A 25,687-nucleotide genomic window follows, 5' to 3' on the forward strand; every position below is an offset into this window, starting at 1 on the left:
CGTTTTGGAATCGCATAGACATGAGAGCCGAGTTAAAGCAGTCTTTCGAAGAACTTCCAACCTTCAGGTTATCGGTATGTTCAATCATTAATATTGGTTATTTTAATTAATTGAAATACTATATTTGTGGTTGGATATTTCTGATAACAGTAATTTTATGAGACTGATTACTTTTCGCAGTTATACTGCAACACAACGTTTAACTGGCGCCCCGGTTTCGTAGAGAGTAAAATCCCTGCGTTATTTGGCGGCCCGTGCAAGGACCCTACATAATTTGGAGTCCCGTGCGAGGACCCCTACAGTGGAATAGCTTGCCAGGGCATGTAGTGGAGGCTGAAACACTGGGGATGTTCAAGACCAGGCTTGATATAGTGCAAGATACTATTTAGCTTTAAGGCAAACTAAGCAGTAAGAACATTTTAGTGGTAGGAAAAGGCGAGCATTGCTGGGCTGAATGGCCTGTTCTTGTCGTTGTGTTATAGGTTATGTTATTATTAGGGGGCCAAACACTTTAGGACAGTAGTTATACTATTGTTGTAGTTACCCTGATCATCCAACAAGGTAAGTCGGCGGAGAGCTTTAGCAGTAATGCCCTGTCCCTCATGGTGGCATGACAGTATTGCTTTGCATGTTTTGACATTTGAAGTTCATTAAAAAAAGTCTGAAAAGAGTCAGCCTACCAGTTTTCCTCCGTATTCCCAAAAATAGGCAGGTCAGATCAAACGTGAGTAATAACAGTTGCACATATCAGTATGAATCTAAATTTACAGAAAAATAACTACATATAAAAAAATACTGAAATTCTACTGGGATCATGGCTGCCACAAGTAAACAACCTTAAAAAAAACAACTTGGTCTATAGACATCCAACTTGCTGATTTATTCTTCAGAACAAATTCTTTACAAACTATGCAAATCTTGAGTTACCATATGACCACCACAAGCAAATGAATCTGCATTGATTATTTCCATAATTGTTCTTCACTCAACTGCAAACATGGTTACAGGTGGATTATCAAACATGTGTAGGTGTATAGATAACTGTGAAACATCTGCACACTCATTAAGTCGTCAAGTCATTCATTTGAGCAGATGATGGTTATATTTTTTTAGTAATATTTTTATTTTAAAAAATTATTCAAGCTGTTAAGTTTGACACTTATTACAATAATATCAAGCATAGAAATATAAAACATTAAGAATATTTTTGTAATTCATTCATCAAGAAGCGACTGTTATGGACTTGATTCTTTAGTTGAGTTGTTCAACGGTGATCTTGAAAAAATCATGGCTGCACAACCGCATTCAAATTAAAATTTTTGCATGCGATATGCAAATTAGGCATACAAGTAGTAACCATTCAGAATATAAGTAAATCACATCTAAAGCTGTAAAGCACTACATAATCAAACATGTCTGAGGTTCATGGAAATGTATTCAGTCATTCAGTCTAGGCCTGTAATCTAAGCAACAACCTCACGGGAAGAAAGCACCATAAGAAGTAATGGTGATAGATTAGCAAATATCCCTCTACGCCTCCTCTGGTTTCTGTTGTTAAATGCACTTCCCAGGGGGGCGATCGATCTTCAAACACCAATATTGTGAATTCTCCAGCAACTCAAAAGATGCACACTGTCAGCGCACAGTTCTTGCAACAGTCATTTTCACAGAACAACAATCTGCTGCACATGTCTTTACCATTGTTCACCAGCCCATTTACCTTCCAGCTACTACAATACCTTATCAACAAATGCAGTTCTGTTTAATAATCCTCACACAGCATCCGACCTGCATCCTCTTTCAAACTGGATGATTTCTCTACAGAGCCATAATACCCCAGGCATGCAGAGTCTTGGTTATGATGTCCACAAAGACTGGCCCCCAGCTACCTCTCCTCCCTCATCTCAATGTATTCTCACAAAGACACATCTACCTCTTCCACAGGAGGACATCCAATTCCTTACATTTTGAAATGTGTGACCCTACACCTGTAAATAATTTGACGGGCAGCTTCTTCTCCATTGTAATTACAATACTGGGGGAAAACAAAATTCTCTCCAAATATTCTGCTGAATAAAAATTCAGGTAAGACATTCAGTCAGAGACCACCTCTATTTGCTGAAGACAACAATATCACACGTAATGATGGGAAAATCACAGGTGCAAACTGTATTCAGTGAGGAGGTCCTGTCAGTCTGCTCCAGTGATGCTCAACCTGAAGGTCTTAAATCTGTTCAGTGCTCCATTCTATTTCAATCTTTTTCTATCCTTTCTGTTCCTCATATGGTCCCTTTTCCCAAGTCGAGAAGATTGTTAAATAAATAAATACAATAATCACAATAATAACATATTGTATGCTAATATAGTGATTGAGGTCCATTGACTTAAGTTGTCAAATATGCAACCTCATTCAACAAGTCAAACACGTTCCACAATTTCACATGCTATTTATTATTATTCTTAACAGATCTGCTTATTCTTGTTCGGCAGTTCTGTGAACACAGTACAAAAACACATCGACCAGAAGCATGTGCTTCAGCTGGCATGCTGGTATACAGAAAGGAAAATAAATTGCCATGGCAATATATACTGTGGTGGCCCGATCGGAAATCGGTACACCACTGGTGTGGAACGGCCCGTGCGCCGGCGGCTTCTGCTAGGAAAAGTTATTAACCACGTGTATTTCCCCAGGTCGTATCTAACAGAGCCGCACCGGAGCGAGAGCCGGCGAGGAGTCAGAACCATGGCCAGCGACACGGGGAAAGACGCGTGGGGAATGTGAGGAAGAGACAATTAACCCTTCTCATTGGACAGGCGCAGCCGGACCGACTCCGAGAGAGAGCGGAGCCGTACAAAAGGCGAGGCGCAACCACAGAGCGGGGCTGAGTACGGAGGGAAAACGGAGGCGAAGCCCAGTGAGGAGGAAACAGCCACGGGAAAGCAACTAACGACACCACGGTGGAAGCGGGTCTTCGGAGGCCCTACCAAAAGGCGCGGCCGGCACGGACCACCCAGAACCACCGACGGACCGGGAAACCTAATTTTTTGGCCGGTGACTTTTTTTTCGTTTTTGTGAGAAAGGAAGTTTTTTGTTTGAGACGTTGTAAAAGTGCCCTGAAGGCACACCAGAACCTCATTAAAACTACCCGTTGAGGAACTACTCTTGCTCTCTCTGCCTCTCTCTCCCCACGGGGCGCCACATATGGTGGAGAATGCAGGCATAGAGACCCCAGCTATAGAGAGAGAGAGCAATTAAAAAAAAAAAAAAAAAAAAAAAAAAATATTTTTTTAAAAATGGAGGACGCCATCAACGCTCTACTGCGGTCACAAGGCGCCCTGCAGAAAGCCGTGGCGGAACTGTGCCAAAAGTCCAGCCCGGCGACAAGCCACCGGACACCCAAAGACGTACTGCTGAAGCAGACCCCGGACGATGAAATTGAGGCCTACCTCGAGACCTTCGAACGGGCGGCTTACCTGGAGAAGTGGCCTCAAGGCGCCTGGGGCTCCCTCCTGGCCCCATTCCTCAGCGGGGAGGCCCAGAAGGCGTACCGGGGACTGCCTCCGGCCGAAGCCCACGACTACCCCACCCTCAAAGCCACCATCTTAGCCCAGTATGGCTACAGCCTCCCCGCCAGGGCACAGCGGTTCCACCAATGGGCCTATGACCCCGCCCTCCCGGCGCGAGGACAGGTGATGAGCCTGGGGAGGCTAACCAAAAGTTGGCTAGTCGAGGGCGACGGGCCGCCCCTGCTCGACCGGGTGGTGTTGGATCGCTGTGTCCGAGCCCTGGCCCCGGACGTCAAGAAATATGTGGCCCAGCAGGGGCCCCGCTCCATTGATGCCCTGGTCAACCTCCTGGAGAACCACCAGGTGGCCCAAGAGATGGTCAGGGGAACCAAAACGGAAAGCCCCCGAAGAACCCCAAGCGCGGTCCGACTGGAGCCACAAACCAGGCCACGGTGGAGAGCGGACGACAGGGACGAGGGACTCCGCCGGAGAGAGACCAGACGGTGCTTCGCCTGTGGCCGGGAGGGCCACCTGAGCCGGGATTGCCCAGGGAGGGAGGAGTCCATGGCCACTGCACCTGAGACGGGCCGACCCTGCCACTACCTCACCACGTGCTGGGCCCACAAGGGCACTGCCGCCCCTAGGCTACCCGTCCGGATCGGGGGTCAAGACGCGGAGGCCTTGCTGGACTCGGGGAGTGCTATTACCCTGGTGAGACCAACCCTAGCAGGGGGGAGACGGGGAGAGGACATCGCCGTCACCTGCATCCACGGCGACGTACGAAGCTACCCCACCGCCGAGGTAACCATCATCACCCCTAGAGGTCAATTCACGGGAAGGGTGGGGGTAGTCGAGAGCCTCCCAGTGGAGGTGCTGCTGGGAAGAGACTGCCCCCTCTTTCTCAGCTACTGGAGTGAGAGGGCGACCTCGGAGAGGCCAAGTCACACACCCCGACCCCGCCGGAAGGGCCACCGGGAACCACACCCGGTTTGGGTGGCCCCTGCCGGGGATAGTGAGGAGGAGGAGATCTCGCCCCAAGGGGGGAGGGGACCGACCACGCAACCCCCTACCGAGAGCACGGATACAGCCCCGGAGCGACCGGACCCACCACCACCCCTGGAGGCGGAAGGGGGTAGCGCGGGGGGGTTTTCGGAGTTTCAACCCGAACTAGAGAGGGCCCCAACGGACTTCGGCTCCGCCCAGCTGCAAGATCCCCTCCTCGCCCAGGCCTGGAGGGCCGCTGCTTACATTGAGGGCGTCCCACAAGGCGGGGTGAGTAGACCGGCCTACCCGTATTTTAAAGTCCAGAATAACCTGCTGTATCGGACCTGCAACAGGGACCCGGGAGAGCTGGACCAACTTCTGGTACCCCGGAGCCACACCTCCAAGGTGCTCTACCTCGCCCACACCCACCTGTTGGGGGCCCACCTGGGAAGGGAGAAGACGTATGAGCGGATCCTATCTCGCTTCTACTGGCCTGGCATCAAACGGGCAGTGGAGGACTACTGCCGACAGTGTGCGGAGTGTCAACTGCACAGCCCCCGGGTGACGTATCGCAATCCATTAATCCCTCTCCCCATTATAGATGTGCCCTTCCGCCGAATTGCTATGGACATAGTGGGACCCCTGCCCAAGTCCAGCCGGGGTCACCGCTACATCCTGGTAATCGTTGATTACGCCACCCGTTACCCGGAGGCCGTACCCTTACGGGCCGCGACGGGGAAGAGCATCGCGAGGGAGCTGTTCCTCCTCTTCAGCCGGGTGGGGATCGCGGAAGAGGTCCTGACAGACCAGGGGACCTGTTTCATGTCGGGCGTGATGAGGGAGATGTGCCGCCTACTCCGGGTCCAACAAGTGAGGACGTCCGTCTACCACCCCCAGACCGACGGGCTGGTAGAGCGGTTTAACAAAACCCTCAAGTCAATGCTGAGGAAAATGATCACAACGGACGGTAAGGACTGGGACCACTTATTACCGTACCTATTATTTTCGATACGTGAGGTCCCACAGGCATCCACGGGGTACGCGCCCTTCGAGTTGCTGTATGGGAGACGTCCCCGAGGGCTACTGGACCTCGCGAAGGAGGCCTGGGAGCAGCAGCCGTCCCGACAACGCACCCTCCTGGAACATGTGGAAGCGATGGACCAGCGGATGGCAAAGATCTGGCCCATGGTCCGGGAGCACATGCAACAGGCCCAGAAGGAGCAGGCTAGACTGTACAACCGAACAGCCCAGGTGAGAGAATTTCAGCCGGGGGATAAAGTCATGGTGCTGATCCCCACCAATGAGTGCAAATTTCTGGCCAAATGGCATGGGCCCTACGAAGTAGTAGCCAAGGTTGGGCCAGTGAACTACATGGTAAGACAGGTGGGCCGGAGACACCAGCTCCAAAAGTACCACATTAACCTGCTAAAGAGGTGGCACGAACCCGTGCACGACCCTGCTCCCCTCTGCTTAACCACAGGCGGCGCCACCGGAACACCAGAAGTGGCCACTGGAGACCTGCTGACCGACCGGCAGCGCCAAGACCTCCGCGAGCTGGTGAGTCAACACCGGGATGTGCTCTCCCACCTCCCGGGCCGGACTACCAAGGTCCACCACGACATCGTCACGGAGCCAGGAAGGAGGGTTCGACTACGGCCCTACCGGATCCCGGAGGCGAGAAGGCAGACCATCCGGGAGGAGGTGGCGAGGATGCTGGACCTGGGGGTCATAGAAGAATCCCAAAGCGCCTGGTCCAGCCCGATCGTGTTGGTCCCAAAACCGGACGGCAGTTGGAGGTTCTGCAACGACTTCCGGAGGTTGAACGAAATCTCCCGGTACGACGCCTACCCCATGCCCCGGGTGGACGAGCTGATCGAGCGGCTGGGACCCGCTCGCTACCTCAGCACCCTGGACCTCACCCGGGGGTACTGGCAGGTACCGCTGACCCCCCAGGCGAGGGAGAAGACGGCTTTCGCCACCCCGGATGGCCTGTTCCAGTACCGCGTCTTACCCTTCGGAGTGCATGGAGCCCCCGCCACCTTCCAGAGGCTCATGGACAACCTGCTGAGGCCCCACAGGGAGTATGCTGCTGCCTACCTCGACGATATCGTCATTCACAGCGCTGATTGGGAAAGCCACCTCAGGAGGCTGGAGGCGGTGCTCGGGGCGCTCCGGGAAGCCGGCCTGACAGCTAACCCGGCTAAGTGTCGCCTGGGCCTGGAGGAGGCCGACTACCTGGGCCACACCGTGGGACGAGGGTGCGTCCGACCCCAGAGTCAAAAGGTGGACGGGATCACCAACTGGCCACGACCCACCACCAAAAGGCAAGTGCGCACATTCCTGGGCCTAGTGGGGTACTATAGGCAGTTTATACCGGACTTTGCCACCAGAGCGGCCCCCTTGCACGAGCTGACCAAGAAAGACCACCGGCACACGGTGATATGGACCGAAGCCGCCGACCGCGCCTTCCTAGACCTGAGGGCCGCCCTGGGGAATGAACCAGTACTGACCACCCCTAACTTCTCCCAAAAGTTTGTTTTGCAGACCGACGCCTCTGAAACCGGACTTGGTGCGGTCCTATCCCAGATCCAGGACGCCACCGAGCACCCGATCACCTATATCAGCCGGAAATTGCTGAAGCATGAGAGGAATTATAGCACGGTGGAGAAGGAGTGCCTGGCCATAAGGTGGGCAGTCGGGAAGCTCAAATACTATCTGGTAGGAAGGGAATTTATCCTTATAACTGACCATGCGCCATTGCAATGGATGTATCGGTGTAAGGACACTAACGCCCGGGTGACCCGATGGTTTTTAGAACTACAAAGTTTTAAATTCACGGTGGAACACCGAGCCGGGAGACTCCAAGGGAACGCGGATGCCCTGTCCCGGATGAACGAGGGCCTCTTTGGTGACGCTCCCGCCGAGGGCGTGGAGCTGAGGGGGAGGAAATGTGGTGGCCCGATCGGAAATCGGTACACCACTGGTGTGGAACGGCCCGTGCGCCGGCGGCTTCTGCTAGGAAAAGTTATTAACCACGTGTATTTCCCCAGGTCGTATCTAACAGAGCCGCACCGGAGCGAGAGCCGGCGAGGAGTCAGAACCATGGCCAGCGACACGGGGAAAGACGCGTGGGGAATGTGAGGAAGAGACAATTAACCCTTCTCATTGGACAGGCGCAGCCGGACCGACTCCGAGAGAGAGCGGAGCCGTACAAAAGGCGAGGCGCAACCACAGAGCGGGGCTGAGTACGGAGGGAAAACGGAGGCGAAGCCCAGTGAGGAGGAAACAGCCACGGGAAAGCAACTAACGACACCACGGTGGAAGCGGGTCTTCGGAGGCCCTACCAAAAGGCGCGGCCGGCACGGACCACCCAGAACCACCGACGGACCGGGAAACCTAATTTTTTGGCCGGTGACTTTTTTTTCGTTTTTGTGAGAAAGGAAGTTTTTTGTTTGAGACGTTGTAAAAGTGCCCTGAAGGCACACCAGAACCTCATTAAAACTACCCGTTGAGGAACTACTCTTGCTCTCTCTGCCTCTCTCTCCCCACGGGGCGCCACAATACTTATTTGGTAGACCTGTACACAAGCTTGTTAATGCAAATATTTAATCAGCCAATTATGTGTCAGTAACAAAATGCATAAACGCATGCAGATGTGGTCAAGAGGTTCAGCTGTTTTTAAAACCAAATGTCAGAATGGGGAAGAAATTAGATCCAAGTTATTTTGGCCATGGAATGATTGTTGGTGTCAGACAGCATGGTTTGAGTATCTCAGAAACTACCGATCTCCTAGAATTTTCATGCACAACAGTCTCTAGAGTTTGCAGGGAATGGTGCAAAATACAAAAAAACATCCAGTGAGCAGCAGTTCTGTGGGCAAAAACACGTTGTTAATGAGAGAAGTCAGTGGAGACGGGCCAGACTGGTCAAAGCTGACAGGAAGGTGACAGTAACACAAATGACCACACATTACAATAGTGGGTTGCGGAAGAGCCTCTCTGAACACACAACGTGTCAAACCTCTGTGGAAGTGGATGGGCTACAGCAGGAGAAGACCAATAAGTCTAAAAAATAAGTCTAATAAGTACCTAATAAAGTGCTCAGTGAGTGTAAAAGACCTACAATGCCCAGCAGTTTATGGATCCACAGAGGGCAGTTGTCAGTTGTCCTTCTGCATGTTCAAACACGTCATCTCCTTTCTCAAAATAACATAATTTTCCTTTGATGGAGCTTTTCCCTCGTTACTGATTTACCTGCACATTAGTACTAGCTTCATTTCCCCAGATAATCTCACCACATTGAGCACAATATTTGTGAGTAAGAATAAACAGGTGAGCGAGTACCACTGGCAGGGGAAGAGGGGGAGGCTAGGACATTTTAAAAAATGTAGTAATGGGGTCGGAGTCTGTTTACGCAGGTAAGGCTGAGCGCAGTAATGAGACACACTGGACTTCACATGCTGCTAATCCAGCACACTGACCAGTGGAGCATCCCTCCATTTCAAAGCCCAATGCCCTCTGGGTTCAGCAGTTAGACTCGGGGGATTTGTCTGGATGTCCAGATAACTGAAGGGCTGTTTTGCAGAAGCTGCTGCTGCTTGAAGAGTGCATTTATATAAGCCTCAGCAGATAATGGTATCTCAGCAAAAGAGTGCATCGTGTTACATTCATTGTTCTTTTCTGTTAGACATTAACAACGTGCTGTGGGTGACTCACCGTCTGACAATTTAGACTTGATATTAAAGGAATTTACTAGAACAACAGGGTCTAAATGCTAAATTGGGCAATTGCATGTGCATACCGAATCCCCTGCAGTCGAAATCTGGTTGCTAAGAGATTACTACAGCTCAAGGAAAAACCACTGAAAAAGAACATTGAGCATGCTCTAAATGAGAATATTATTGAAATTAAAATAATACATAAAGGTCACTTGTCACTGCAGCCCACAGAAGCCAACCAGAACAGCACAGAAAACAACACAGTAACAGGTGAGTTATGGCACTGTAGTAAGGTGCAGTAAGGTGCGGTACCTGTGTTTGGTGGCTGATGGTGGAGGCACCGATTAGCCTCTGGCCCCACACGGCGGCATTAGGGGGCCTGTTGTCACTGACCCAGCACATACACTCAGTGAGGTATTTATTAGACTTATCTTTTAGACTTATTAAGTCTTCTACTTAAGTGGGCTTCTACTTCTACTTCTGCTGCTGTAGCCTATCCACTTAGAGGTTTGATGCGTTGTGCGTTCAGAGATGCTCTTCAGCATACCACTGCTGTAATGTGTGGTTATTTGCATTACTGTCGCCATCCTGTCAGCTCCTTCTCCCTCTCTCATTATCAAAGTGTTTCTGCCTGCAGAACTGCTGCTCTCTAGATATTTTTTGTTTTTCTCTGCAAACTCTAGAGATTGTTGGGTATGAAATTTTCAGGAGATCAAAATCCGAAATCCTCAAAACAGTCCGTCTGGCACCAACAATCCTGCCACAGTCAAAATCACTGAGATTCTTTCCCCATTCTGATGGTTGATGTGAACATTAACTGAAGCTCCTGACCTGTATCGGCATGATTTTATGCATTGCACTGCTGCCACACGATGGGCTGACTAGATAATCACATTAAAAAGTAGGTGTACAGACTTAATTCCTAATAAAGTGCTCAGAGAGTGTATCTTCTGTAGTTTTTTCTGGGGGGAGGCAACACACACAAGCATCACTGAATGTCTGCTAAAAGAGCATTGGCACAGTCGTGCTGCTCTGCCTCGTATCGAATTCTGACTCTAGCGCTGACTGAAGTGGACCAGCCTGAAGGTAGGGGCATAATTGGCTGTGCTATCACCAAGACATTTTTCAGTTGGTGGGTTTTCAACATCTCACCACACAACAGTGATCTGCTCTAATCAGTGACTGCTTACGGAGTTGGAAAATAAGTGTGTGGTCAACCAATGCTGTGATGGAATGGTTGATAAATACAATTCAATATTCCTAACTGGGTGAAAAATAAAAAAAATAAAATGTAAACTTGATTAAAAAAAGAAAAGACTGTTACCGCTTATGTTCTCTCATACTAGCAGCAACAGAGGCCACACAACACTTATTTCCTATCATTCCCCACAAGTCCTACCAGGGGGATATTTTCACTAGAACTATTATTCAGCACAAATTCCACACCTGCATTCGAGCCCCGGGGAAGGGACTGAAATGTGTCAGAAAAGAAGGAGGATTGCACATCATGGTGAAGCAGCAGTGCCATGAACAATTTCCAGCAAGAGAAGAGCTTGGAACTACAGAATACAAATGTTTTCAAGGAGGGAATACAGATTTAAACAACCCAAAAAAAACTGAAGTTAGCAAGCGCTCAGCTAGAGTACGTTAACACTCCAGTTGAGGTCCAAGAGGGCTAATGTGTCTGCAGAGTTTTGTTGCACAAATTTCACTTAGCTCGCTTAGCTCGCTCAATTTAACGGAACATCATCAATCTGACTGGACCAATATGAAAGTGGGTGAAAGAGCCATGAACCACTCCAAGAAGCGGAAAATGTCTTCAAGGAAATGTAGGATGGCAGCAAACCAAGTGGTTGGGGCACTTCTTTGTTCAGGCGTAACATTTGTTTATGGGATTAATAACATCTGTCGCAGGCGTTTCTGTTACTGTATACCCAGCTCCTTGCTTCCTGAGAACACGATGCCCTCACACCCACGATTCTAGTACATTTATTCAAATACAAGGAAAACCAAAAACACAGCTCTCGGTTGCTCTCTGTTGTCTGAAATGACACAGAAGCACCCTGGTTACAGAGTCCCTCTGCACTCTACTTTATGTTTACCAGCAGTTGAATGGTCCAGGTCTCATTTTCACCGAGGTACACATTTTACGAAGGCAATGGGGGATTGGCCTGGAGTGTGAAATGTATGTGTCCACATTAAAGGGGATGAGACACCCCCTACAGCAGTGGGCTCTGCTTGAAATTAGTCTCAAACTTTCAGCAGGATGTCAGATCCACTCCTTTTAATATGTTTGGTGAAAATGATAATCATATCTGAACTGAACTGAATGCAAGAAATTCTGGTCACAGAGCAAACTATAGGATGAAATTAGTTCACCATTACTATATAAATGAACTGATGTTTTCATTCCAACATGAATTTGCAGTAACTAATGTAGTCGTTAACATGAATTAATGATGCACAAAATGCATTAACAGAGCTGTACAGATTAACTTCTCAGTAGTAGTTAGTTAGCAACTACATTTGTTCATGGAAATTAATGGAACCTTACTGTGTCAACAAGACTCTTTTAAGTAGACATGGACAGCCACCCAACACTGCCTCTGATAAATAACAGAAGAGTGTAGCAGTACTGAATATGTTGTGATTTGGTATTGCAGCTGAGAGAATGTGTGGTTAGGAAATTCTCAGGTACTGCGGTTCAGTAAATGGAGGAGCAATGAAAATTTTGATCAAATATCTGCTCTTTCTATTAAAGTAAACCTGCATTGTATTTTATTGGTCGCAGCATACATCTTGTACAACTGCAGTAATTGCCATACCAGGGAATTGAAACAGAACAATCTAGTCAATATGAGCAAATCCTGTGTGAATGCAAAGTCTTTTGTCTCTTGTCTAGTCTCATTGTATAATATTTGAAACATTTAAAGCACTGCTCTGGTACACACTGCCCATAATATGTGATCTAATTGAAATGGGGGCACCGTGTGTGTCGTCAGTCTCCCCACACCAACCACAAACTGGGGAGGATGCTCCTCTCCAAGGCGGCTGTGCCCACGGCTACTGTGCCCAAGAGAATGAGAAACAAAGTCAGTGGATTCAGACAGACAGCAGAACAAGTTTCATCTTCCTACTGCAGCAGCAGTGAGTGTGAGGGCGGTGGGGGGTCTCAAAGGAGAAGGAGCTGGGCATATGGATTGATGAATAAAGAGAAATACACACACATCTTGCGGCCATTAACACAGTGCAGGATTTGACCAACCACACAAAGCCATGAATCAGGGAAGAGCAGGTTGTCTGGGTGAAGCAGGCCTCCACAGTAAAACAGTGCATTAACATTACTGTGTAGCCCACTTAACCCGTAAATAATAGCTTCATTCATCATTCATTCTTAATAACACTGGGTTCTCATTGCGTCGAGCCATCACAGGGTAATTGGGAGCGGTAATAAATGACGACTTGCAGGCACTGAACGATCGTATAATGATGCAGCACCCACACGCACGCCCCTGCTCTCTCACTTTCCAGCCCTACGCTGAGAGTTTGTTGGTATTGATCAGGCATTGTGAAGCAGAGAATACAAGAGCAGCCACTTAGTTCTGAGACTCACTGTCGGTGCAAAATCAAAATTGGGCATTTTGCCATTATAATACAGCTTCAGGGAGAACCTCGATGAGAATCCTCAACAACATGAGCATTGGCATACTGTCAGTCTGAAGGTGTTGCTAACTGGTCCTGGATTCTATCCCCAATAGATGGTTCTAAGGTTAATAATCTAGATTTGATTGAAATAATTATGGCCCACAGTCTTTAGTTTGCAATAGTGTTGCATAACACAAAAAAGTACTGCAACTGCCCATGGCAGCTGTAGCTAGGTTGGTTTTGTCTTTGTTCTTTTTTGAAATGCAGCTCACTTCCTCCTTGAGCTGCAGAATTAACTGTGAACAGTCATAGCACTGCTTCTTTTAAAACTGGTATGGGGCCAGTTTCAATGCTGTCAGCTTGAGGCGCGCAGATTTTGAAGCAGAAAAAAAAAAATTGGGTCCCAAACAGCACTCACCTTTGACCTGTGCACCTCTCCGTCATCGTCCTCACCACCCACGCCCAAGATCTTGCGGGTCTTGAGTCGGCTCACAAGGTCAGTCTGGCTGTGCTTTTTCATTAGTGGGGGGGGTGGTTTGGCAGCCATTCCTGTTGGGGGAGGGAGCGCTCTCAGTCTGTAGGAGGAAAGATGGTAGAGAGAAACTGACAACATGCTATGTTGTGAGAGAAAAGAAGGGGGCGAGACAGCTAGAAAGAGAAAGATTGCATCATTGTGAGAAAAGGGGGGAGGGGCAGTATTTCCAGCTCATTCTGTTATCAGCGGAAAAACCCAGCTTTCACGTTCAAGCATCTAGACCACACTACCCGACAGATTCATGAGACATATTGTTGAACAACAGAGAGCACATGTCACATGACAATCAGAATCACTGGATAGGGACTACTGCCATCTGAAAGCACATTTTGTCAGGGAGCCCCAAACAAGGTGGTCCCACAACACCTTCTATCCAGCAGAAACCCTTGCAGTGAGAATGTCACAGATAATTGGGTAAGGGGGGTTCTTACAGGCATGTTATTGTCATGCGATTGTGCGGTGCGTTACCGTGTCATGTATAAACATGCCCTCAGGACAGAGTGGGTGTCCTGTCTTCCTGACTTTCATGAGCTTCATTAGAACAGTGATTGTGACACCAGCCCAGAGAATCAGGACCGTGTCAGAGAACCTGGATTCATAGGCATCTTACAGCAGGCTGCAGCTCACCTGGAGATGTGTGCAACCTGGGCACGGCATCTCCTGCACAACAGTGGAACACAGCATGACTCAGGTGTAAACAGATACATGGTCTCTCACCCTCCTCGCAGCATGAGGTGAAAATGAGAAAAGAATTGTGAAAACAATGAGCGCACGGTTAGTTTCACGCCCAATGAAATGAAATAATGAAGCATAAAATGACAGAAAATGGCTTCCTGATCTGCTGCCCTCAACGCTCACCCCCACCAATAATGCTTATTATTTCTGGATATAATTTCATACTATGAAGTTATAGAGGGGGACTGTTCACTGTCAGTCATGACAGGTCCAGGCTATATCAGGCTTGATTTAAGCTTTGTTTCAGATCGTAATGTCCTGCACAGCCACTCTGTCACTGGAATATGGCGCAGGAATAGTTCAGCGGTAAGAACAGCAGAGTTGACAGGCATTGAGCACTTCAGCATTCACCAGTGCTGGAGACAGCTGGATACAGCCTGCATAAAACACGCTGATCAACGTGTTCAGTGAAAGGCTAACGAAGGCTGCTCAAATTCAGCCTGTAATGCGCTCAGGAGAAATTCATAGTAATGAACTCCAGGAAAAATCCAGAAAAATTGCATTAGAGTTCAGCATTAGAGCTGTGTCATTAGAACTTTTTAGCTGCTGAGAATGATATTAACAAAAAATTAAAAAGAACTGACTTTAAAATACCCCTCCGAGGAATCGCCACCTTAACGTGGTGGAGGGGTTTGTGTGTCCCGGTGATCCTGGGAGCTAGGTTGTCGGGGGCACTGTTAGCCCCCAGTAGGGTCTCCCAAGGCAAATTGGTCCCGGGGGAGGGGCCGGACTAAGAGCGATTCAAAGACTCCCATGACACGGCCACACAAAGACCCAGTTACCTCGCCCGGAAAGGGAAACCGGGGCCCCCTGCTGGAGCCAGACCCGGGAGGGGAGCTCGTCGGCGAGCGTCTGGTGGCCGGGCCTTATCCCATGGGGCCCGGCCGGGCACAGCCCGAACTGGTCACGTGGGGTCGCCGCCCTGTGGGCTCACCACCTGCAGGGGTCGGCATCGGAGTCGGGTGCTTTGCCCAACGGGCAGTAGGCAAAGGCGGGGATCCGGGCGTGCTGATCCTCGGCGTCGCAGACTGGTTCTGGGGACGTGGAACGTCACCTCTCTGGTGGGGAAGGAACCGGAGCTAGTGCGGGAGGCAGAGCGGTACCAACTAGATATAGTTGGGCTCACCTCCACGCACAGTACTGGTTCCGGAACCAAACTCCTGGAGAGGGGCTGGACTCTGTTCTTTTCTGGAGTTGCTCAAGGTGAGAGGCGCCGGGCGGGTGTGGGGATACTCACAAGCCACCGGCTGAGCGCCACTGTGTTGGAGTTCCACCCGGGGAACGAGAGGGTCGCTTCTCTGCGACTACGTGTCGCTGGGGGGAAGGCTCTGACTGTCATTTGTGCGTATGCACCAAATGGCAGTTCAGAGTATCCGGCCTTCTTGGAGTCACTGGGTGGCATCCTGGAAAGGGTGCCACCCGGAGACTCCATAGTTCTGCTGGGCGACTTCAACGCTCACGTGGGCAATGACGGAGAAACCTGGAGGGGGGTGATTGGGAGGAACGGCCTGCCTGATCTGAACCCAAGCGGTGTTTTGTTATTGGACTTCTGTGCTGGCCATGGATTGTCGATAACAAACACCATGTTCGAGCATAGGGTAGCTCATAAGTGTACTTGGTACCAGAGCACCTTAGGCCAAAGATCGATGATCGACTTTGTGGTCGTATCATCAGACCTGCGGCCGTATGTCTTGGACACTCGGGTGAAGAGAGGAGCAGAGCTGTCAACTGATCACCACCTGGTGGTGAGTTGGATCAAGTGGCCGGGGAGGCTGCCTGACAGACCCGGTAAACCCAAACGTGTAGTGAGGGTGAACTGGGAACGTCTGGCGGAGGCCCCTGTTCGCGAGGTCTTCAACTCACACCTCCGGAAGAACTTCTCACGCATCCCGGGGGAAGCTGGGGACATGGAGTCCGAGTGGGCCATGTTCAAAGCCTCCATTGCAGAGGCGGCAAGCAGGAGCTGTGGCCAGAAGGTCATCGGTGCCTGTCGGGGCGGCAACCCAAGAACCCGCTGGTGGACGCCAGCGGTGAGGGAGGCCGTCAAGCTGAAGAAGGAGGCCTTTCGGGCTTGGCTGGCCCGGGGGTCCCCTGAAGCAGCAGACAGGTACCGGGTGGCCAGAAGGGCTGCAGCTTCGGCAGTCGCTGAAGCAAAAACCCGGGTATGGGAGGAGTTCGGGGAGGCTATGGAGAAGGACTTTCGGTTGGCCTCGAGGAAGTTCTGGCAAACCATCCGACGACTCAGAAAGGGAAAGCAGGGCTTGTCTCAGGCTGTTTTCAGCAGGGGAGGAGAACTGCTGACCCGGACTGGGGATATTGTCGGGCGGTGGAAAGAGCACTTCGAGGAGCTCCTGAACCCGAACAACACGTCCTCTGTGGAAGAGGCAGAGCCTGAAGACTCGGGGGAATCTGCACCTATATCCCTGGCAGAAGTTGCTGAGGTAGTCAAAAAGCTCCTCAGTGGCAAGTCGCCGGGTGTAGATGAGATTCGCCCTGAGATGCTGAAGGCTCTGGACATTGTTGGGCTGTCTTGGCTGACACGCCTCTTCAGTGTCGCGTGGAGATCGGGGACAGTACCTGTAGAGTGGCAGACCGGGGTGGTGGTCCCCATTTTCAAGAAGGGGGACCGGAGGGTGTGCTCCAATTACCGGGGTATCACACTCCTCAGCCTCCCTGGGAAAGCTTACTCTAGGGTACTGGAAAGGAGGCTCCGACCGACGGTCGAACCTCGGATTCAGGAGGAGCAATGTGGCTTCCGTCCCTTGGCAGGGTTGCTGGCGGGGTCATGGGAGTTTGCCCATCCAGTCCACATGTGCTTTGTGGACTTGGAGAAGGCTTTCGACCGTGTCCCCCGGGGAACCCTGTGGGGTGTACTGCGGGAGTATGGGGTACCGGGGCCGTTGTTACGAGCCATCAGGTCCCTGTATAACCAAAGTGAGAGCTGTGTCCGCATTCTCGGCACAAAGTCAAGCACGTTTCCGGTGGGTGTTGGACTCCGCCAAGGTTGCCCCTTGTCACCGGTCCTGTTTGTGGTATTCATGGACAGGATCTCAAGGCGCAGCCGAGGTGAGGAGAGTGTCCGGTTTGGTGACCTCAGAATCGCATCTCTGCTTTTTGCGGATGATGTGGTTCTGCTGGCTTCATCGGACCGTGACCTTCAGCACGCACTGGAGCGGTTTGCAGCCGAGTGTGAAGCAGCCGGGATGAGAGTCAGCACCTCCAAGTCCGAGGCCATGGTTCTCTGCCGGAAAACGGTGGATTGCTCCCTCCGGGTTGGGAACGAGTCTTTGCCCCAAGTGAAGGAGTTCAAGTATCTCGGGGTCTTGTTCACGAGTGAGGGTAGAAGGGAGCGTGAGATCGACAGGCGGATCGGTGCAGCGTCAGCAGTAATGCGGGCGTTGCACCGGACCGTTGTGGTGAAGAAGGAGCTGAGCCGGAAGGCGAAGCTCTCGATTTACTGGTCGATCTACGTCCCAACCCTCACCTATGGTCACGAGCTTTGGGTAGTGACCGAAAGAACGAGATCGCGTATACAAGCGGCCGAAATGAGCTTCCTCCGTAGGGTGGCCGGGCTCAGCCTTAGAGATAGGGTGAGGAGCTCGGACATCCGGAGGGAGCTCGGAGTAGAGCCGCTGCTCCTTCGCATCGAAAGGAGCCAATTGAGGTGGTTCGGGCATCTCATCAGGATGCCTCCCGGGCGCCTCCCTTTGGAGGTTTTCCGGGCTCGTCCAACTGGGCGGAGACCCCGAGGGAGACCCAGAGCCCGCTGGAGAGATTATATATCTCTCCTGGCCAGGGAACGCCTCGGGATCCCCCAGGAGGAGCTAGAATGCGTTGCTGGGGAGAGGGACGCCTGGAATACCCGGCTTTGCCTACTGCCCCCGCGACCCGACTCCGGATAAGCGGGTGACGATGGATGGATGGATGGATGGACTTTAAAATACTTTGGTGGTAGTGTAGCAGAATAATTAGGTAACTGGGTTTGCTAGATTCCCAGGTGGGGCTGGCATTGTACCCTTGAGCCCGGTACTTCACCTAAATGACTTCAAATATCCAGCTTCATGAATTAATATAGATGTGTAGCAACAGCCACAGAGTTTTTATTTTACTGCCAATTGAGTTTTTTTTTTTGTATTATTATTTATTTCAGAATTTTTCCCATTTTCTCCCAATTTGGTGGGAAATTGTACTGTTTATTTTCAATCGGCCATGTACTACTGGAGAAACACTGGAGCGTCCTGGTCTGAAACCCCGCACCGTGATTCCGGGGCAATCAGGAACGCTTACATGCGGCTCTGGCCTGGTTCTGTAAGTGCATCGAGGAGTCCGATGCCTTAACCCTGCACCACCAGGGAGCAAAAAGCAATTTAGATTTTAACCGTAACATGGTGACACAGTACTTTAATTAAAAATGTAATTGGACCTGTAGAACAATAACACTAGAGATTAGATGATGTAACTTACATTTACACAGCAAATATCCTTTGGTTTCACCTTTGGCATCTACTACATAACCCCTGCAGAGGGTCTCATTTCAGAAGGAGAAAATGCACTGTGATGTGGCCTAACATGACAAAAGCTGCTTTAAGAGACAGACCTGATGTTGGTAATAGGAGACAGGGAAGATTAATTGCTGATCAAACAAAAATAATAATCACAGGCAGTTGGAGGTCCGTTTACCGTAATCACGTATTTGGAGTGTAAGACAGCAAGCTTTGCCCTGATTGGGGGGGGGGGGGGTCCCTCCACAGACACTGGCACTATGTGCTGTAAGTTGTAAACACCGTTGTCTACATTATCTGTGTGCTCTCAGGAGAAATGAGTTTATTTCACACAAGAAAAATGAGGTTGTTACAGTAGTCAATAACTTTCAGCCACCATGAGACCACTATGACTGATCCATCCATTTTCTGTCCGTGCACTGCCTGTGAAGACATTTGTTAATGCACATATTCATCAAATCAAGCAGGGCAAAATAAATCACATCAGAATGGGAAATGCAGGACAGCAGACTTCAGGTGGATTCACAATCTGAATTCCACAGCAGTGGTTTTGAGATCACGGTGACTTTGTGGTTAGCATTATCTGCAGTTTCGACTGCTGGTAGGTAGGCACTGTAAATACATGGCTCATAAGCCCAAATGTATCATTAAATAGTGGCATGAATAACTGTCCCCTGCCATGAATGGTTAATATCAGGAAATGTATGCATACAGTGGGAGCAATAATTATTTGATCCCTTGCTGATTTTGTAGGTTTGCCCACTTACAAAGAATGGAACTGTGTAGAATTTTAATCATAGGTACATTTTAACATTGAGATACAGAATATCACAAAATAATCCACAATAACATTACATTATTGGCATTTGGCAGAAGCTCTTATACAGAGCGTTGTACAGTTGATTGGACTAAGCGGGAGACAATCCCCCCTGGAGCATTGCAGGGCATGCAGATCTTATTGTGGCTACACCGGGAATCGAACCGCTGACCTTGCGGGTCCCAGTCATGTACCTTAACCACCATGCTACAGGCCGCCCCTATTTATAACATAACATGGCAGTATCAGAGCCTAGTGGGCATCAACATATGGCTCAGAACCACTCAGAAAGTCACTGTACACAGTATGTAGCAAAATCACAGTATGTGGCAGAAATCCAATGCATGTTTTTTTAAGAATCAAGTACTCTACCACTTACTTGATTACTTATAATACTAATTATTTACTTTTTCTATTGAGTGCAGTGGCATCGGGTTGCATGCACCAACAGAAGGTAAAACTCAATTACTTTTTTTTTGATGAGTAATTGGGAAAGATACACACATACCTCTGGAGGCATACATTCACTGTATAGGACAATGTATAGCATTGCAAATGACTGCATTTCATTAGCCCAGACAGAAAAAAAAACTGCTTTGAAACACACAAAACTATTAATTTAGGCATATGCAACATATGCTTATTAAAGTAGCTTTTTTCAAATCAACCAAATCCTGAGCACAGATATAGGGGCCTTGTGAGGAATGAGTCTCGCTTGCTCTATGGCTGGTGATGAAGAGCAGGTAAAATTACTCCCATGGCAGCTACATCCTAATGTATGCATGCGTGTTCATCTGACATGTTTACAACTGGAGGGTGCCAGATTGGAGGAACACCCCCCCCCCCTTTTTGAATAATAACATACTGTAAGGAGCAAGCCACTGACATAGAACCCACTCACCACTGAGCTATTAGGATTAAATGGACTGTTTAAGTTTAATTCAAACTGGTTGTTCCTCAGCTGCAATCAGCAAAAAAAGAAAAGAAATAGTGACAGGATTAGCTACTGTCCCACTGAAAAATATAAACAGGGTTAAATTTAGGCATAAGTGTCACTGTGAGCCAAGGCTCTGGGGACAAAAATCCTCCACGCTTTTCTTCACTTGTCACAAATCTCTTAACTTCTCCCTTCAGACACCTGATCCACATGACGTTTCAACTCACTCTATTCCTGGAATAACAATGTGATGCTGATGCAGTCGCCAAGCAACCACCAATAACACGATTAGCACTTTTGAGTTAATTAAAGTGCACTTGATGACAATGTTTATTTAGAGACAGCTTTCCTTTTTTACCTTCACTGTTATGAATTATGTGCCAACTCAATTCAAATGCATGCGTCAACACTTCAACAGGTGATTTCACATCATCTTCTCTGCTTCAAAAATATATTTTTGAGAATTTCCACCTTAAGCCTAAGCAAAGGAATCATTTCGGAGTACCAGTTATTTGTTCTTCTGAAAAGATTAAGCTGAGCTATCCAAAGAGCTGAGATATGCATAGATCCAGAACAAGACATAGAACTTATTTTTATTTTTGCATGTTTTGCCAGAGAATTCTCAACGTCTGATATGCTACCTGTTCTCTAATGTAATGTAAACTAAAGTTACTGCCAAAAAAAACAACATAAAAAAAGACTAGACAAGTTGAGTTGAATGTCCTGTTCTCATCAAAAGGTCTCGTATGTTCTCATGAAAAGTAAATTCCCTTCAGGAATTCCCTCCATATTGCAAGGAACTAGAGCACAGAGAGCTGAGAATAGGGACTACTTGCATATTTATAACAGTACGTCTTAAGCTTTGAGATGTTTTGTATTTAATCAATGGAAGTGTTGACAGTAAATACATGCCGAAAGAAGTGCGCACAATTCCATTACAGTCACCTGACTCAAAGGCACAGATGTCAGGCTGGTTTTTTTGCGAAACAATGTAATCAATACTTTGACACAGTTTCTCTAACTTACCTAGTCAGATAGCCACCTCCCCACCCCTTACATTGAAAATTATATCCCTGCTATTGTTCTTGAACCTGAAGAATTCAAATTTTATACCCCATTATGAAATATTTTTGAAGGGTGCTTGGTCACAAACCCTTTATCTGCCCATTACTTTCAGCCCTTTATTTACAAAATACTCAGTCTAAAATAGGGAAAAATGGTTTGTTATTAAGTAAATGATTAGTCAAAAAAATGAGTCAGATATTATATTTTCCCACACAATATTAATCCAGGATTGGTGCCCTATGTTGTCGACACTGTATAAATATGAGAAGGACATGATGATGGGCATATTCAAAACTATGGTTTTTATTTCAGCTTCCAGTACATGAGCAGACTGTAAGCAATAGAGTGTGTTTCAAACTAGTAATCCAGTAGCAGTGGACACCATACTAACTGAGTTATGATGAAACTGGAAGTGTGAATGTGAGTGTGGGTGTGTTGATGCACGCATGGGTACAGCACATTTCCCCCATTTACAAATCACTGAGATCCACTGCACCAGCATGAATCTGGCACAAATAAATTGGCTAAACACAAATATATTGGCTAAATTAAATGGCAAATAAAATTTACACAGCTAAAGTGATTATGGCAGGAGAACGCCCAGCACCTGGCTGGTTCTCCTTTGAGGAGTATCGACTGTTATCTGGCAACCGTGTTATCCCCTGTTCAGCACCAGCGCCGTGTCTGCCTTGAGTGTTAACAAATGGAACTCAATTGCCAATGTTCTGATAGTAGAATATTCATAATTTAAAGGGGAAGATTAAATTCACCTGGCTCAGATGAGGTTTCAAGGTCCGCCTGGGGAATAACCGCTCAATTAACCGTCTGAGCGCCAGGGACGGATGCGATGTGTGATCCAGTGAGCTTCCGGTGAGATAATGAACTGGCAGTGCTTCAACTCCCAGCTAAACAGTCAGATAGATGGGGCTGAGCAAGGATCCCCAGCACTTTTAATGGTGTTTAGTCACGCTAGGTAAACAGTTATTAGCTCTCCCTTGCTGACAGCACAGAACATCCCAATTTATGATAGTGCCACTCTGTTCATTAAAATTAACTGCCCTTTTTTCCATATGGGCATTCTCCGTTACAAGATGTTGAGGCAATAGCAGCAACAGAGAAATTAATCACACATGTTTTGATGACAAGCACAATTCAAAACCAATAACATTACATTAAAAATAAGTTTCCCTCAAGTCAATGGACTCACTCAAGAAGACAAGAACCTCTCACGGTCCTAACAGTGTGATGTCAGCCAAATGTCACTGCTGGCTCACAAGTCAATCTGTCTCACAACAATGGTCAGAGCAGTGATACAGTGAGTAACCAGAGGAAAATAAACACTGCACCCCTTTTTTGGGTACACTGCTTAGCAACCCTGCCATGTTGCCCTAGACCTTTTGACCAAGGGGAAGCATTAATTTAGTCATGAACTGCTTCCTGCTGTGAAGGAAAGCATTGCTCTTGAGTGACAGGGGATGAATATCAATAGAGATGTGGGGGATTTATGAGTGAGCGTGGGACCCTGAACAGGAACATTAACTCCCCCTACCCCCGAGGCTGTACATCAGGGGTCTCCAATCTTATCCTAAAAGGGCCGGCGTGGGTGCAGGTTTTTGTTTTAACCCAGCAGTAACACACCTGATTATACTAATGAACTAATCCTGTTCTTTAATCAAGACCTTGATGAGTAGAATCAGCTGTCTTAGTTCTGTGCTAAAACAACAACCTGCACACACACCGGCCCTTTGTGGATAAGATTGGAGACCCCTGCTGTACATCATATCCTTGCCCAATACATGGCAGATTTGAGCAGGGTTCAATAAATAAATGAATGCCACCTCTTTCCACAGTGGTCAGTGGCGGTTTCCACCCCCACATGGTTGCTAGGTGACTTTATGCCTTCTGCACACTGTCCCTGCAATCTTTGAATTCTGTAATGGGGGCAAACATAACTCCTCCCTCGTACAGCCAGGGCACCTGCTGCTAAACCAGGCCCTGCATATGTCCTAGTACAGATGTACGAAGCAGCAGGGTTACTGTGAATGCACTGCCAATGCAGGAGAGCCCGGTGGAGATATGACAGGTCCGAGTCTCAAATCCAGCTGTATCACCGGCCAAACGTGACTGGAAATACATCAGAAACTGGATAAGGGGAAACCCAGACTGAAAAAAGCTAATAGAAACTTCAATGGAGGAATGAATTTGTTACAAGCGAACAGGTTTGAGAGACTTCACTCCTTAGCTGGTAGGTGAGAATGTGACAAGACAGCTGATGGAATATTTATCTTTTACAGGTAAAGACGCTGCTTCAACTGGGGATGGCAGTGTAAAGCATTTCTACACAGAGCACTTGCAGTAAGTGAAATTAAGTAATCAACAAATACAAAATTGCCTTTAGTTCAGACGACACTCTTTTCTACATGACTGCCTCTCGTGAGCAGTAGAAAGTGACAGCTCCAGGCTGACAGCCACTGCTGCTGCCATGGTTGTGTAACTGTTACTGAACACAGCAGCAGCTTCTGATGCATTTTCACAGCTCCTCCATATTGCCTAAACAAACCACACCATAGTGTCTAGTGTGTGCAATCTGAAAAAAATCAGCAAAGTCTGCCATTGTGTGCATGGTCTCCCACGTTAACAATAACGGTCTTATCTTGTAGTGTGCATCAGGCTTTACGGTAGTTCAGGGATCCCTAAGCAGTGTCTGGTGGTATTTACATTAATTAAGTAATGTCAAAAGCTCATTCCACCTGGTACTTTGGTTTAAATTAGTTATTGATTTGAGGCCAAACTAGACCTAGTAAACCCTGCGGCTCCACACGACCAGGATTGAAGACCAGTAATCTATTCTGTATTCTGTTCATTATGATTCTGATTTTTGGGATACGATTATAAACCAAAGCTCTCACTTCATTAAATATCAGATCGCTTTCATTTTCTGTCAGTGTGGATACAGTGTTTGTATTAGACAGGGATGACACAATGCCAACAGAGCATTTGACACGGCAGGAGCCATTTTAGTGCAAGTAACAGAAGACCAAAATATAAAAGTGAAAGATAAAGCAGTGGACATTTCCTCACTTTCCCAGCTGTCTTGCAGAGCAGAGAAGAAACAAAGGATCACAGACAGGCTTGCACAGTATGCAACTCTTGCCTCCTCTCTTTACAGAACTGACACACAAACACAAACAGCCCTGGTCTCCCTTCTGCAGGACTGACACACAAACACAAACAGCCCTGGTCTCCCTTCTGCAGGACTGACACACAAACACAAACAGCCCTGGTCTCCCTTCTGCAGGACTGACACACAAACACTGGTCCTTCTGCACTGAACAACTGGGACTGGCACCGGTTCTGACATTCAAATACAGCACCAACTCCCACCTCCTTCCTTAATGCAGAACTTATTTTTCAGGTCATGTTTAATTTTAAGTCAAGCTATTTGCAATAAATGCATAATCCTAAGATGAAGAATTGGAACTTTTCCAGGGAAAAAGGCTTTGGTGTTCAGCACAGCATGGAGGCATGCCACTGAAGCTTTTTTCTGCATTATTAGAGAGGAGGGGGCTCCTGCCCCCCACGCCCCTTCCCCTTCTCCCCATGTAATGGGATTTTAATGGCTGTTTTCCCAGTGAGCGGGTTGTAGGGGACAGGCTGGGCTCTTGTTTTCCACCTTCACGCATTTCACACAACGCCCCCACACTCCCTCTCCCGATCGGCCAGTCCTAGCACTGCGCGTGTACGAACGCACATCTATCCATTCTCACAGAGCTTTCTAGACCAACGACACAACGTCTCGCTGATCATCCGCATACACAGGGTCCAGCGTTTATTACCATGCATCTCTGAGGAAGAAATGATAATCTAATTGGGTCGGTCATGTGGCATTGCCCGGGAGGGCGATCTCAGAGATAGAGCAGGTAGAGTCATCTCTCTGTCATGCGTCACAGGTTGTCCGCAGTGGCAGTGCCTGACAGCTGGCGTATAGATCTCAGCTCGGCCGAGTCAGGAACACCTCGTTCCTGGTGTGAGCCACTGGCACACACTTGACCCACCACCTGGCCTGCACAGCACAGTACATTACATTTTTATTTTGATTTGATATTTTTCTGTGCTCGATTTATCTTGCTTGGTGCAATTAAGCGAAACAAGAGGAGCAGAAGGCGGGGTCTTCACTTTTTCAGGAATAGGGAGGTAAAGCAGATGTTTTGGGAATGATACTTCCGGTATACTGTTTCCTGTT

General features: G+C 48.3%; 1 protein-coding gene across 1 annotated transcript in view; it reads right to left on the reverse strand.

The window, feature by feature from the left end:
- LOC133131684 (tumor protein p53-inducible protein 11-like) overlaps nt 1–25,687 on the reverse strand; it is a 59,655-nt gene that overhangs the window by 19,202 nt on the left and 14,766 nt on the right. Inside the window, exon 3 of the mRNA XM_061247090.1 lies at nt 13,272–13,428. Coding sequence (XP_061103074.1) covers nt 13,272–13,400 — 129 coding nt within the window. The 5' untranslated portion in view covers nt 13,401–13,428. The remainder of the gene's footprint in view (nt 1–13,271; nt 13,429–25,687) is intronic.

The sequence above is a fragment of the Conger conger genome, chromosome 6 (genome assembly GCF_963514075.1).
Source record: "Conger conger chromosome 6, fConCon1.1, whole genome shotgun sequence".
NCBI classification, from domain to species: Eukaryota; Metazoa; Chordata; class Actinopteri; order Anguilliformes; family Congridae; genus Conger; species Conger conger.